Source organism: Labrus bergylta, chromosome 8 (assembly GCF_963930695.1).
Source record: "Labrus bergylta chromosome 8, fLabBer1.1, whole genome shotgun sequence".
NCBI lineage: Eukaryota > Metazoa > Chordata > Actinopteri > Labriformes > Labridae > Labrus > Labrus bergylta.
The window spans coordinates 14065098-14078372 of NC_089202.1; the positions used below are offsets into that span (position 1 = coordinate 14065098).

A 13275-nucleotide genomic window follows, 5' to 3' on the forward strand; every position below is an offset into this window, starting at 1 on the left:
CAAATACAAAAACAACAATGCAAAATAACTAAATGACATTTAAATTTAGTTATAAAATCCACATAAGAGTATATAAGTGAGTCATGATGCAGTGAAATGGCCTTTTGCTAAATCATGTGTGATAATTGTGTAATTACTGATGCAGCAATGTATTCCTAATATTGTCATTTTGTAGATGTTTGGGGTGAATAGTTAAAAAAACATTATAATGGGGTTTTATTGTAGTAAGTGTTAATAGATGGATTGTAAGGCCCTTTTCTAGGATCTTGTCCATTTATTAGCTCAGTATTTTTTTAAATATAAGCACATTTTTGTAAGACAAGCTGTTGTAAGACATTTGTTAAAGACAACTTAGGCACAGTTTTTACAAGTTATAAGTTTGACATTATTTTTGTAATAACCTTTTTTAACTAAGAAAAAATCTTCCTTAATTTAAAGATTCTATAAAAGCCTTGCATCATAATCTTACAGAGCACACAGAAAATTATGTCATCATATGAATCATGTGTCAACTCCTCAGAAAACTTTTCACCTGTCCTTTCATTTTCTTCTGTTTTAAAGTAATTATCAACAATATGTTGTTGATTCTTTAGTTTGTAGATTCGGACTGAAAGAAAAAAAGTCACAAAATCCACTTAACATGACTCAGCATATTTTTTATTCAACTTAACATTTGAACTCAGATGTTGTCTTGTCAAACAGGCCTCTTATCTTTTCCCACATCCTAAAGTGATTCGATGAAGCAAAACATATCCAGGCTCACTTCAGGATAGAGGAGGGTTACACCCTGGAGCGCTTATTCTGCTATCACAAATCAAACAAAAGGTCAACCACATCCAATCTAATATAAATACCCATTAGCAATTTAGTTTCCAATAGACTACACCTAACAGGCTTATAGTAGCAATGTGGGAGAAAACCTGTGCAGAAAAGATAAAACAGGTTCAACTCAGGAGCTTCTTTTGAGGAACACACTGAGCTGAAGTCGGGTTAATGATCACAGCTTTAAAAAGAAATGCCTTATTTAAGAATAGCTATGAAATAATAATGGCTGTTGTTTCATAAACATATTTGTTTTTAAATGTAGCAAATAAAACATGGACTTTCATTCACCACATGACATCTTAGCAGCCAGAGTTGTTACTGAGGTCAGTTTTAGTTTGAGCTAAATATTCTAAGCTAATGTTAGCATCTCAGCATCTCCACAAAAACAAGTGAACATGCTGATACATCTGTTAGCATCTGTAATGTTAAACATCTTTAATGTTAAACATCTATAATGTAAAGCATCTGTAATGTTAGCATCTGTCCCATCACACACACACATGATGTAGTTTATGTTGTGAGGTAGTGTGGGATCATGGGAGTTGTTATTTTCTGTCAGTAAAATCTGATGTAACTAAAAAAATAGCGTGTTTTAAGATTGGGCATGTCTATTTTTTTCATGTTTGGTTAAGTTATATTTAAGGACACCATGTTTTTTAATAATAAAAAAAAACTGCTGCCTCAGAGACTTCCTTTCTTACGCTGAGAAGTATCATCTGCTGTTTCCCAGGTTTCAATGGAGGACAAGTGACCCATTGAAACCCCCCCCCCCCCCCCCATAAGGATTTCTCTGAGTTATCTGAACATCGGTTGAAACATTTGGAATAATTTAAGTGCACAGCTCAACAGAAAAAGTAGCAGATTCATTTTTGGCATTACACGTAAATTATACATATTGTACCTTTAACATGGCTCAGCTGAGGAGGACAGGGATTCTATTTGTTAAGCATGCTTCACTTTTGAACAGAAGTAATTTGGAAAAGATTGCATTTTGGACGAATGATGGTGAAAAAGATTTACAATTCATCCTGAGAACACTTGAAAGTTTGTTTCACACGTCTTGGCTATCAGTCTTATAATTATAGAGACATTTCAGTGAAAGCAACAAATGTCAACCTCAAGGTGGCGCTACATGAACAGTCAATTGGAATCTTCCAGTTGGAGCATGAACGTTATTGAAGGATAGTTTTTAGTCCCAACCAAATGAGTTAAACCTCTTCTCCCAATATGAGACACCTAACAAGCCTGACTAAGATAACGATGAAACAATGACATCCTTTTCACGTCTTTTTTTTTATTTCAACAGAAAGATGACGAGCTGATTTTTCTGCAAGTGGTTAAAAACGTTTCTTTTAATAGCCCATAATTTGTATGTTACAATATTTACACTGCAAAATGTTTTAGTTACATTGGATATATTCTGAATAGTTTCACAAGGCACAGCACTGAAAATATGAAACTGAAGAATGAAGGAAAATGATAGACATTGTTAATACATGATGCAAATTAGACAATCTGTGAAGGTAGCTCTCTCTCTCTCTCTCTCTCTCTCTCACAGTTTGGCAGCTGACTTGTCAGGCTGAGGTCCCAGCCACTTTTCGCCTATAACAGAGAACAAATGAGTCCGGGGTGAGAATCACAGTGAGATTAATTAGAAATGTGAATGAGAGGATGAACATTTAACAAACAATAGAAACAAAGGAGAAAAGCTGCAACATAGTTTTCATCATGTAAACGTAAACTGTCTGTCTCCAGCTAACATACAGCTTACAGTATTCACATGTTACGCTCTTATCAAGGGTGGCTTATGCTGTAGCAGTTGATAAAGAATATGTTAAAGTGATATTTTAATCTTTAGGGTTACTTTGACATCATGTGTTTTTGAATAATATATGGTGGTACATTACAATATTTTTCTCACCGATGCAGTTAGCCATGAGCTCAAATCTGTCCGATCCAAAAAACATCTCTGGCTTGCCATTTACATGACACACAATCATGGGGAATCCGAATGCCTGGAAAGGAGCAGGAAGAGTTCAATATATTGTGATTTCTTGGCTGAATCTACAAGGAGAACTGAGGGAAACTGACTCCATAATCAAGTGCATCCTCTGAAGAGCTTTTCAGCTTGTCTTTGATCTCCTGTGAGGTGTATATATTCAGCACTTCTTTAATCTCGCTGTCGGACAATCCTGCTTTCAGCGCTGCCTGCAAAAAAGTAGAAAAGTTCACACTCTGACAAAGCTGAAAAGTGCTTTTTAATATTGTCAGATACGAGCAGCCAGTCAGCATAAGCTTGTACCTCAGATAATGATGCAGGTTCAGTGATGTCTTTGTCCTCACTCCAGATTCTTCTCCACAGCTCCCGGGACACCCGCTCCACCTGCTCGTCTCCTCCCTTCTGCCTTTCCTGTACCGCTGCTACAAATCGCATTGCAGACAAAGAGCCTAGGAACAGAAATCAGGACGACAGCTAAAATTCAACTCTTCATTGGTCCTGCTTGATAAAAGAAACAGCCACCTGTTATCTGGATGATGACTTAAAAGAGGGCTGACTTCGCAACCAACGCTCGTACCTTTTTTGAACATGACCTCAGCCGGGTCGGATGGACTCTGCAAGGGAACATTAAAATACTTTGCCAAGCGGGCCAGATCCTGGGTCATGTAGAGGAATTTGTTTGGAACCAAACCGGGGGGCTTGTTGCCTGTCATGAAAGATTAACATTTTATGATATATAACAGTACCAACATTGACCACACGAGTGCAAACAAGTCACCCATCCTGCAGCTGACTAACAACACCACATTGTATTCTGAATCTGCAAAGTCATTCGTTGAATTGAAAACGTGGTAATAATGGTAATAACAGAATTGCACTCAGTTCTTTGACTTAAGTAATGCACTTGCTGCTGCACTTTGATTACCTGATCCTTGCATGATACCACCAAGAAATGCAGGGCGCAGTTTGAGCTCTATATTCCACACATTTCTATATCTGCACATGACCTGTGAACACAAAAACCATCAGTCAAGTCTCAGTATGAACAGAGTCTGTGACAAGAGCCCATCGAAAAAACAAACTACACTGACCTCAAAGCCCAGCCAGGAGTAGGGAGAAACCACATCGTAGAACAACTCGATCACTTTCTTGGATGTCATCTTCAGATCTTCAGAAGGTCGGTGGCTCTAACTCACAGTGATGAGATGAAATGTTTACTTCCCTGTTCAGAAATGTTTGAATAACCACAAAGCGTCTTCACAGTGTGCCAAAGTTCAACTAACCTGACGCAGGGCTTCTTGATGCAGTGACACGTCAAAGCAGCAACTCCACAAAAACTCAGTATGAAATGAATATAGTTAGTTTAAGTCAGCTGGAATCGTTGTTGCTATGTGTACTATTTGACGTAGCTTTTAGTAATGGATAGGTTCATAAACAATGTCTTTACTGCAACACATCAACACGGTACTGCCCTCTTCTGGACCCACAGCTGCTTGGTGAACCTTTTTCTTCCTTCTTCATTTGGGGTTATTGGTGTTTGGCAACCCGCGCCAAGGTGCGTAAACGCCACCTACTGGACTGGAGGATTGGAGAAGAGAGACACGGGTCTATTATTTGTGTTTCTTTTTAAAACGACATGAACTCATTTTATATTTTACTAGTTTTAGTCCCCAGAATATTCTGTACAGTGTAGTTGAGCTTTAATTATTTGATTGTTTTCCCTTAACCTTCTTATCTTGTTGATCTTGATATCTCTCTTATATCTGTCGCCCTCATTAAAACTACAATCCATTAAAACGTGCTTTACTGATTCTAGCTGATCACATTTAGTACACAATCCAGTTGTGTGTTTACCTATCATGTGAAGTGAAGTTGGGTCACTGCCTCTTCTTTTGGGTTTCTGCTCATCTTCCTTCCTGTACCAACCAAAAGATGTCTCCCAGTTTCACATACCTTACAGAATTCTTGCCATATTTGGTGAGTTTGATTTGAGTCTTCATATGGTTGGCATCACAGCGTAGAAGTGCATTACCGCTTACTATTTGACAGGAATAGAAATTTAGTTTTTAAAAATCTAAAAAGCCTGTTTCTTTTAAATAGATAATACATTCATATAGTTTAATTTAATTCAAAATGTTTTACCTGAAAACACATACACACACACATAATAATATGTATCTCTTCTCTTGCAGTACAGAGACTTATAAACATCTTGTTTATTTATTCATGCATTCATATGGAATATTTCAAAACATTAACATGTTACTTTAAAAATGATGATTTGAGCAGGACACCTAAATGCAGTGAGCATAACTTAAGATATCACTAAACGCGTGTTAATTTGAACTGAAGACTTTTTCAGTGTTTGCTAGAGTCCTGTACAAAACTTCAGACAGGAACTCATGCTGACAAAATCTCTGCTGTGAAAAAATCCTTTTAGCTTCCAGATAAGCATTTCAAATGCAGTATCCCAAAGTCACACTTAAAAGAACATTTTTTTATCTACTTGATTTTTGTAAAGCAAAACTAAATATTTACCTTGACTACTTTGAATTTGTAACTACACAATTAAGATTCTTCAATCATATCTGCAACAAATGTACATCTATTCATAGCATCATACTGTTACGGCTGTTTGTTCCTTCTCCACATCCTGTTGTCTTCAGCTCTGCCCAGGTGAAGCTACTAATGACTCAACCAGCTGCACCTGGCCTCTATGCTTTAAAGCCCAGTACTGGATTCAGGAAGTAGAGACATTTGGAGTGCTGTTGGGAGTACTAGTGTGTCTGTTAATAAATCCATTAGTTTGAATTTGTTTAGGTGTTTTAGATATTTTACTGGCATCACAGCATCACCTTTGTTTCTAAAACCTTTTATTTTTAAATAATGTTTTACTGGTATAATATAACCAGTCTTCAAAGCATAAGGAATCCAACTTTCCCTGCTTATTGTAAATCAATTCCCCCAGCTATTACCCATCTGTCTTGTGCCCGTTTCCTCTCGTTACACTCATCGATGGAATCGTCGATTTATTGATCATATAAAACACACAACTGTAAACTCTGTCAAAACGTTGAGCCTTTCCTGGCTGTTTAATATATACATTTAACATTTCACAGAATGACATTGTAAAGATTTAAATTGATGTCATGATCACTGCTATGACAGTAAATAATTACATTCTCAGAATTACTCTTTACTTTTACATTCTATTTACATAGAAGTCATCCACAAGGATAATAATGAAGCGACCATATAGGCTCATTATGTCTATATGTGTATCCACTCCTAAAATCTACAAAACGATATTTCCTTTTATGTTTCTTCTTGAGGACTAGTTTGATCCTTGAGCTCAGCTGGTCCTGAACTGTCAGAGAGACCATGCATAGGTCCAGGAGATTTGTCACTAAAAAAGGACAAGAAATAATTATTTATGTGGCTTACTCAAAATATCAAAGACATAGATCATTTTTGTTCTGTCTTACCTTTCTCCATCTTTGTCTGTCTGTGAAGGATGTTAAAACAGAATATAAGCTCAAGCCAATCAACATTATTGTTTTTTTATTAAGTCAAAGCATTAGATTATCTTGTGATTCTTTACCTTAGGCCTTTGTGATGCACTGACTCCAGTCTTCCTAGGAACCCCGAGATTCTCAAAGGAGTGGCTCCGCACTCTGATGGCTCTCTAATAACAAACAAGAGTGAATGTTGAATCTAGATAATAAAGCCAGATCTGTAAATTGAAGTGTGAAGAAGTCCAATATTTACCTTAAAGTTCTCAATGAATCCTCCGCTCCCTTCAGGCACCCCCCGTACTCCCTCAGAAGAAGGAAGAGCAGACAGTGCTGGATCTCCCATCATGCACTTGGATTGAGTTGAGAGTTCGGCTTGCAAGCACTCAAGGAGCGATGAGCGAGTTCGCAGCTTTTTTCAGAGGAAGACAGGAGAGCAAACATGGCAGAGAGAAATCAGACAACAGGCTTGTGCATTCACACATTAACATCATGAATAAATACAAATTGTCCTCCACCTCTAGCCTGCTGAATCGTTGAGCTTTGTAGCAGGAAATCTGTGCATTGATGAGTTTGGTCAGAAGGAATTCTCTCAGCAGGGATCGCTTTAAGACAGGACAGAGACAAACCAAGACCGCTGTTAAGAATCTCAGTCAATGATTTATACTCAGGTTAGCAACATGTGGACTTAGATGCTCTCTGGGCGTACAAGTGAAGTAATATAAAGTTTAATGAGTGGAGGATAAAAGACACAGATCATATCCAGGCAGGAAATAAACATTTCATAACGATCAAAGACCGAGGCAGACAAGAGCAAGAGACACAGGGTGTTCTTCAAGAGCTCTGTATTTATTTATTTAATTATACCTTTTCTTTTTGAAGAATATATACTATATAATTCAATTTTACACTCTGTTGTTGAACATGCTACACACATAGGCTGAAATACACACACATGCAAACAGGAGTGAGGGGGCTGCCCACAGCGAGCACTCCTGAGGTGGTGGGTGGGGGAGTTTGGTGACTTGCTTGAGGGAGGAAGTGCTCAGGAAGTAAACTGCTACCAGACAAATTTCCAGATTTGGTCTGCTGCAAGACCTGGGACTTGAACGGGCGACCCTCCAGTATCCAACCCAAGTCCCTACAGACTGAGCTATACAGACTGGTGCATGTCATCCTTCCTGGACATTAATGTCCTAAAGACTAAATAAATGACAGTGGATTTCAGGAAACATCCCTCTGTCATTTTCCCTGTTTTTATTAACAACCAGGCTGTTGAGGCGGTGCACCACTACAAGTACCTGGGGACCATCATCGATGACAAACTCACCTTCGAGCTCCAAACTGAAGCTGTTTGCAAAAAAGCTCATCAGCGTGTGCACTTTCTAAGGAAGCTTAGGAATTTTAATGTTGACCGCAACAAAATGCAGAGCATTGTTAAACTGTGTGTCAGAATCCCAGGATTGTCCCTTTCTGACCTTTCTCATTTATATAGAACAAACTGTTTTAAGAAAGCTCAGTCAATCTTGGCAGATCAAAGTCATCCTTTGTCCAAGGATTTTAAGTTGCTGCCGTCAGGCCGCAGATTCAGCCTGCCAGCATGCAGGACAAAGAGGATGAGAAACCATCACCTTTTTAAACCACTAACTGTGTTGCCTCTGCTTCCATTTGTCTCTTAACTATTGCATTTATTTATTGTCCATTCTATGTTGTTTGCTGATCGCGGGCTGTATGTATGTATGTGTTTTTCTGCTGAATGCAAGACAAATTGCCCTCTCGCAGGGATAATAAAGACAACCTTGAACTTTGAACCTTATACCGCCCCGATTAGCACATAGCCTAAGGTAATGAGTTCTATTGAAATTCTAAATGCCCAGTTGTGGGTGAACACACAGACCTATTTTCTGTGCAGAGAAAAAGGGCAGGAAAAGTAAGTTAAAGTAACATAATTAAGATTACTTCTGGCTGTATTCCAGTTAGGTAAGCCAGTTCTAGGTGGATCGATCATCGTTTAAGATAAGATAAGTTAAGACAACACTTTATTGTCGGTTTGCACAGAAATTTGCGTCATTGACACCTGTACTTTTGCTACAAAAGTACAGGTGTCTCCATATCTCCATATAATTACAAAATGTCGGCCATAAATAAGGAACAACAGCTGGAAAAGAAGGGACCAACGACTCTGAAATAATGATACATTAGTCATTAATAGACTGATAATTACAAATGATATTAGTAATTATGATTCGATAGCTGCTCTACTTGTATTTCTTTGAGTAAAAAAAAAAAAAAAAAAGTTTGTTGACTATGGTAGGTTTCTTACGTCTGTGAAGATGGGAGGATTGGGGAGAATCGGACCAAAGGGAGGAACATCCTCTCTGGCTGTGACGGACACCTGTGAAGAGATGAAAATGATCCAAGGAAATTATAGATTTCTTTTCACTTGATTAAATTTCTAACTTAAAGTAAAAAACTTTTTTGATGGTGATGATGGTTACACCTGGTAAGCAGTTCCTTCTGTCTCCTCTTCACTCTGAATCCTCCTGACCACCAGGAAACAGTGCAGGAATTGAGACTTGATTACATCAGCGAGAAAGGGGGTTTGGCCCTCCTGGTAGACCAGAGCTACGATATCATTACCAATGTGTCTTTTCCTTTGTAACTGTAGGATAAAAAAAAAAAAAAGTGAGTCATTGTTTTCTTCAGAAAGTCATCACAAAATGATCCTCAGAAAAACTCTATCCTGTCTGACCTGCTGTGGGTCTCCCTCTGTGAACGGCAGCTTAGTTGCGACATGAAACATGATTTCTCTCCCATGAAAGGAGGTGTAGACCGCTTCACTCCCTGTCTGACCGTGACACACATCCAGCCCTCCTCTGAACCTGAAAGAAAGGAAGTGAGGGAACACAATCATGGGACATTGCACACTGCATGTCTCATCTGTTCAATTGCATCAAAATAACACACTTTACCCGCTGAAACCATGCAGTTGAATCGTCTCTCCAAGAATAGAGATGAAATCTTTAAACTCCTCACTCTCCTCGCTGTTACTCAGAATGTCCTCCTCAGTGAACTAGACACAGAAGAATTTTGTCTGAGTGGGGAGGTTATGATTCTGAGTGGGGAGGTTATGATCTGGTGCCATTTTTCAGACAGTTTTATAAATGCACAACATTTTATCCATACACATTTCTCACCTGCCCTTCTTTTTGGTACAAAACTCCAAACTTGAAGTTTGGAGACACACGGTGTTCATCAAATGCTGTTATAAGTTCTGGAGCCTGAGGGATGAGTGACAGAGAGCTTTTAATAAAATCAGTATAAATTAAGCTGTGTAATTATATAGTTATTGTTTATTTTAGAAGCATTACCTTGAGGTGGCCGACCACTTCAAACCTTGAGACGCTCACTCTGTCGCAGAGCATCTAGAGAGCATGTGAGAGATCTTATAAACATGTTTTACACTTCCTGAGGTCACATGTTACTGATTACATCTATCAAGTACAGTAGAATGTTTTTGAAGGGGTTGTGTTCAGTTTCTATGTTATATGAAATTACACCTTTATTTAACTATATTATAACTGGACATATTGTACTTTTAATACCATTTACATTTATTTAACCACTTTAGTTACTTCTTAAATTGGTTGTTTTCATAAAACAGTACATAGCAAGTCTAGATTGTAGCTAATATTACCTCCATGGTGACGAGCTAGCACTAATCATGCTTAAATCATGCTTAAGGCCTATCAATGATAATAATTATCATAATAATTTTATTTGTATAGCGCTTTTTAAAAACAAAGTGCTTTGACAATGCAGAAGAAAACGTAACAACAACACATAAGAACCCAAATCACAACAACAACGCAGCCCACGGAAGAGACACCCAACCAACAACAACAACAACCTCGACAGTAAAATACCCCCAAACAAAAAACCTGACCAACATCAGAACCCAAACATCAGAATTCTAGCAAGAACAACTCATAATAAATGTTGATGCATTAATTCACAGAAATGCAACATTTGTGAATGTTTATTCTTGGTACTTTCAATGTTTCTATAATTGGTTGTGATGCAGATCATTTACAGTGTGGTACTGCATCCTTCAGTGTAGTCTCCATATTGTTTAAGAACACCAGAATGAACAGTTTCCTACCTTTGCTAACTCGACAGCAGACGGGATGTTGGGGAAAAGTGAGAGGGAGAAAACTCCATGCAGAGAGCTCTCTTTCATCCTGTTAGACAAGAAACACAGTGTCTGTGTATAAGTGATGCAGTATTGCTTCAAATAAACTGAATATAAAGATCAGCCTTAGACATGTTTAAAGACGTAACAATTCACTGTTGAATTTGATTGATGAGTAATAAATGTTAATAATAATGTTTTCCTACACGAAAAAGCTCATACATTGATGAAAATGACTCTGCCTCTTTGATGTAAAGAAATAAGAATGTATTACAGGGTACATGTATTAAATTAAAGAGGTTTCCACCTTAGTATGACCCGCAGCTTGTTCTCCTCTTCCTCCAGACACACAGACAGAACCAGAGGCCCCAGAGCCAGATCCACTGCTGTGAATGTGTGATGGTACTAAAGAAGGAGAAACATAAGAAAACCTGAACCCCGACCTAGGAGAGATGATATATATCTTTAAGATTGCGTTTAAAGTTTCCTCACTCGTGAGCGGAAGAACTCATGGTAGATTTTGGCCTCTCCGTCTCTCTCCATGATGTCATAGCTCTCTGGATCTGGGCCTGAGTGGGATGAGGTGGGACTCACACCCACAAGCCTCTCCAGAGGGGGGTCTATCCAATAACCCCCTGACTCTGAGGGCAGGATGAGCGGCAGGTCTCCACCTATCGTTAACATCTGGGACTTAAAGAGACACAAAGGAGCACCTTATGATGATGCAGTTGTGTTTTGACAGTTTTTTGTTTTTGCATAAACAAATGTCACAATGCTCCTGGAAAGGTCGGCGTCAACACCCACACACACAACACACCCACACACACACACACACACACACACACACACACACACACACACACACACACACACACACGCACATGTGCAACTAAATGTGTTTTTTTTTTCACCTTCAGACTGAAGACTAACCTTCAGAGGAAGAGGGAACTCACACCGCTGCTCATCGATCCTGCTGCCCTGATGGACAAGGGGGAGTATTGATGATATGAAACTTCCTTAACACACACATGCACTGCTCGAGATCAATGGATGTGTAACTCACCTGCAGCTTTTCAATGATTTCAAACAGCTCAGTGTCCTGATACAAACAACAGGCAGCAGGGGTCAGACAGAAACACAGAAAGAGAGAAAGGGAAGAGGAACATGACACATACTTCAGCAGCAACTTGACCTCTCGCAGAGGCAGCATATTGAAATACTTTAAGAATGTTGAATTAAATTTAGAGAGGTGAGGTGCATGCTGAATATGATAATGAGACCACCCTCTGGTTGCTGCTGGTGGAGAGGAAAGGCTTGCTCTCAGTGGCAGGGGAGTGCATGATGTCCAGGATGCGCTCGCCTGAAGATTCAGGTCTGCAGCAACAGGTAGAAATGCATTAAATGTAGCATTATTCATTACTTGAGTTTCTTTTTCACAACAAAGTTGAAGAATGTTGGCTGCAATAAAAGAGAAGATACAACCCTCACCTGGCCGCGTCCCCACATGCGAAATTGTCCACACTGTAAACAAGGAAGTGAGAATTATTAGAGAAGAAAACTTACATAGAGAGGATTAGATCTAAAGAAGACATTTATCCAGCTTCTCAACCAACTTGTGTTAAATGTCAGTTCAAATTTGACACAGTCAGTCTTTACTCACCCTCCATATGCCCCGAAAGTGAAACTTCTCTTCCTGGAGAAAGATGTGTCATTTCTCTTTTCTCTCTCCATGGCTTTGCTGTCACTGTGGTTGTACATGCCAGTTTGTGACCGAGTCAATCAGAGCTGGCTAAGGTTGAATTAATTCACTCGATCACTCTGTCACTCCTCCTCCTCTTCCTCTCTGCCCCCTGCCTCTCACTCATTTAAGCTTCCCTTTCCTCCCTCTGTCCTGCTGTCAGACACATAGGCAGCATTAACCCGCTGCTGTTCGCAGGTATAGCAGCTGCAACAGGGTGTAAGAAAAAGAAGACAGACACTGCTTCAAGACGTAGATCCTTATGCGCAGATAAACACCTGTTTGGTTTCTCAGGCTCCCAGAACCTGAAGATAGACTTGAGGAAATGGGTGAGGAATAAATGAGGAAATGGGTGAGACATTTTCTCCTGGAACTGTTACCCTTTGAGTCAGTGAGATCATCAATTATTGACAGCCCACACAGTTAGGGTGAGGAGAGAGACAGCAGGGGAGGGTGAAGTAAGCCAGAGGAAAGGGGGCGAGAGAGAGAATGAGAAAGTGTGTGAGGGGTGGTGGGGGGGGGGGGGGGGGGGGGGGGGGGGTGTAAGGAAGAAAGTGAGGGGTTTAAAGTAATAAATCCAGGAAGTATGCACATTTAAATGCTGAATTTAATTTTCATTAACTCTGTGTATTACCTTATATGGTTGCTGTACTCATTAAATGAAAAAAGGGAACATTTGAACAAAGTCTTCACTATTATGCAAACTTCCCTTTGAAAAAGTCCCGGACATTTTACTTGAGTTACGAATCCTACAATGACAAAAAAAACCTCACAATAATTAGTATTTAATTAAAATCCTGCTTGAGTAAAAAAACAACAACTTTATCATCGAAGTGAAAGTAACTGTTCCAAAAATAAATTATAATGTTCATCAAGTTTCAACTGTTTATTATTTCAGTGCAAGGTCATATCTATGAATGTTACATACATTGCTAGTCATAATTACTTAAATATTATAGGCAGTTAATATACAAAAGTTAAAAATGTGTAGCTTTTGCAGCTCATTAGC

General features: G+C 38.9%; 2 protein-coding genes across 3 annotated transcripts; both read right to left on the reverse strand.

The window, feature by feature from the left end:
* Positions 1-2159: 2159 nt before the first annotated feature.
* LOC109993704 (glutathione S-transferase kappa 1) lies at positions 2160-4324 on the reverse strand. The gene is made up of 8 exons (XM_020646756.3): positions 4108-4324; positions 3916-4011; positions 3750-3831; positions 3402-3530; positions 3128-3273; positions 2917-3033; positions 2747-2840; positions 2160-2427 (listed from the first exon to the last, which is right to left on the reverse strand). Exons 2-8 carry the CDS (start codon positions 3982-3984, stop codon positions 2378-2380), a joined length of 687 nt encoding a protein of 228 aa, XP_020502412.1. The 5' UTR covers positions 3985-4011; positions 4108-4324; the 3' UTR covers positions 2160-2377.
* Positions 4325-5892: 1568 nt separating this feature from the next.
* rap1gapl (RAP1 GTPase activating protein-like) lies at positions 5893-12645 on the reverse strand. Of its 2 annotated transcripts, XM_020646755.3 has the most exons (19): positions 12189-12645; positions 12017-12049; positions 11812-11902; positions 11592-11627; positions 11459-11506; positions 11021-11218; positions 10836-10933; positions 10499-10577; positions 9708-9761; positions 9534-9617; positions 9309-9409; positions 9089-9218; positions 8837-8998; positions 8660-8731; positions 6855-6941; positions 6593-6748; positions 6426-6509; positions 6310-6329; positions 5893-6230 (listed from the first exon to the last, which is right to left on the reverse strand). In XM_020646755.3, exons 1-19 carry the CDS (start codon positions 12284-12286, stop codon positions 6140-6142), a joined length of 1722 nt encoding a protein of 573 aa, XP_020502411.2. In that variant the 5' UTR covers positions 12287-12645; the 3' UTR covers positions 5893-6139. The 2 variants fall into 2 exon arrangements, with proteins under 2 accessions (XP_020502411.2, XP_065813764.1); XM_065957692.1 differs by lacking the exons at positions 12017-12049; positions 12189-12645 and having other exon boundaries at positions 11592-11995.
* Positions 12646-13275: the final 630 nt, after the last annotated feature.

What these genes read in the sequence shown, in the direction of transcription:
- rap1gapl (XM_065957692.1), bottom strand. Translation starts at nt 11,945, where the DNA reads ATGAATAATGCTACATTTAATGCATTTCTACCTGTTGCTGCAGACCTG. An exon ending in AGTTCCCTCTTCCTCTGAAG is followed by an intron (nt 11,219 to 11,458) that starts GTTAGTCTTCAG and finishes TGTCTCTTTAAG; the next exon opens with TCCCAGATGTTAACGATAGG. An exon ending in GTGCATCACAAAGGCCTAAG is followed by an intron (nt 6,330 to 6,425) that starts GTAAAGAATCAC and finishes CATCCTTCACAG; the next exon opens with ACAGACAAAGATGGAGAAAG.
- LOC109993704 (XM_020646756.3), bottom strand. Translation starts at nt 3,984, where the DNA reads ATGACATCCAAGAAAGTGATCGAGTTGTTCTACGATGTGGTTTCTCCC. An exon ending in TGAGGTCATGTTCAAAAAAG is followed by an intron (nt 3,274 to 3,401) that starts GTACGAGCGTTG and finishes TTCTGTTCCTAG; the next exon opens with GCTCTTTGTCTGCAATGCGA. An exon ending in AGGATGCACTTGATTATGGA is followed by an intron (nt 2,841 to 2,916) that starts GTCAGTTTCCCT and finishes GCTCCTTTCCAG; the next exon opens with GCATTCGGATTCCCCATGAT.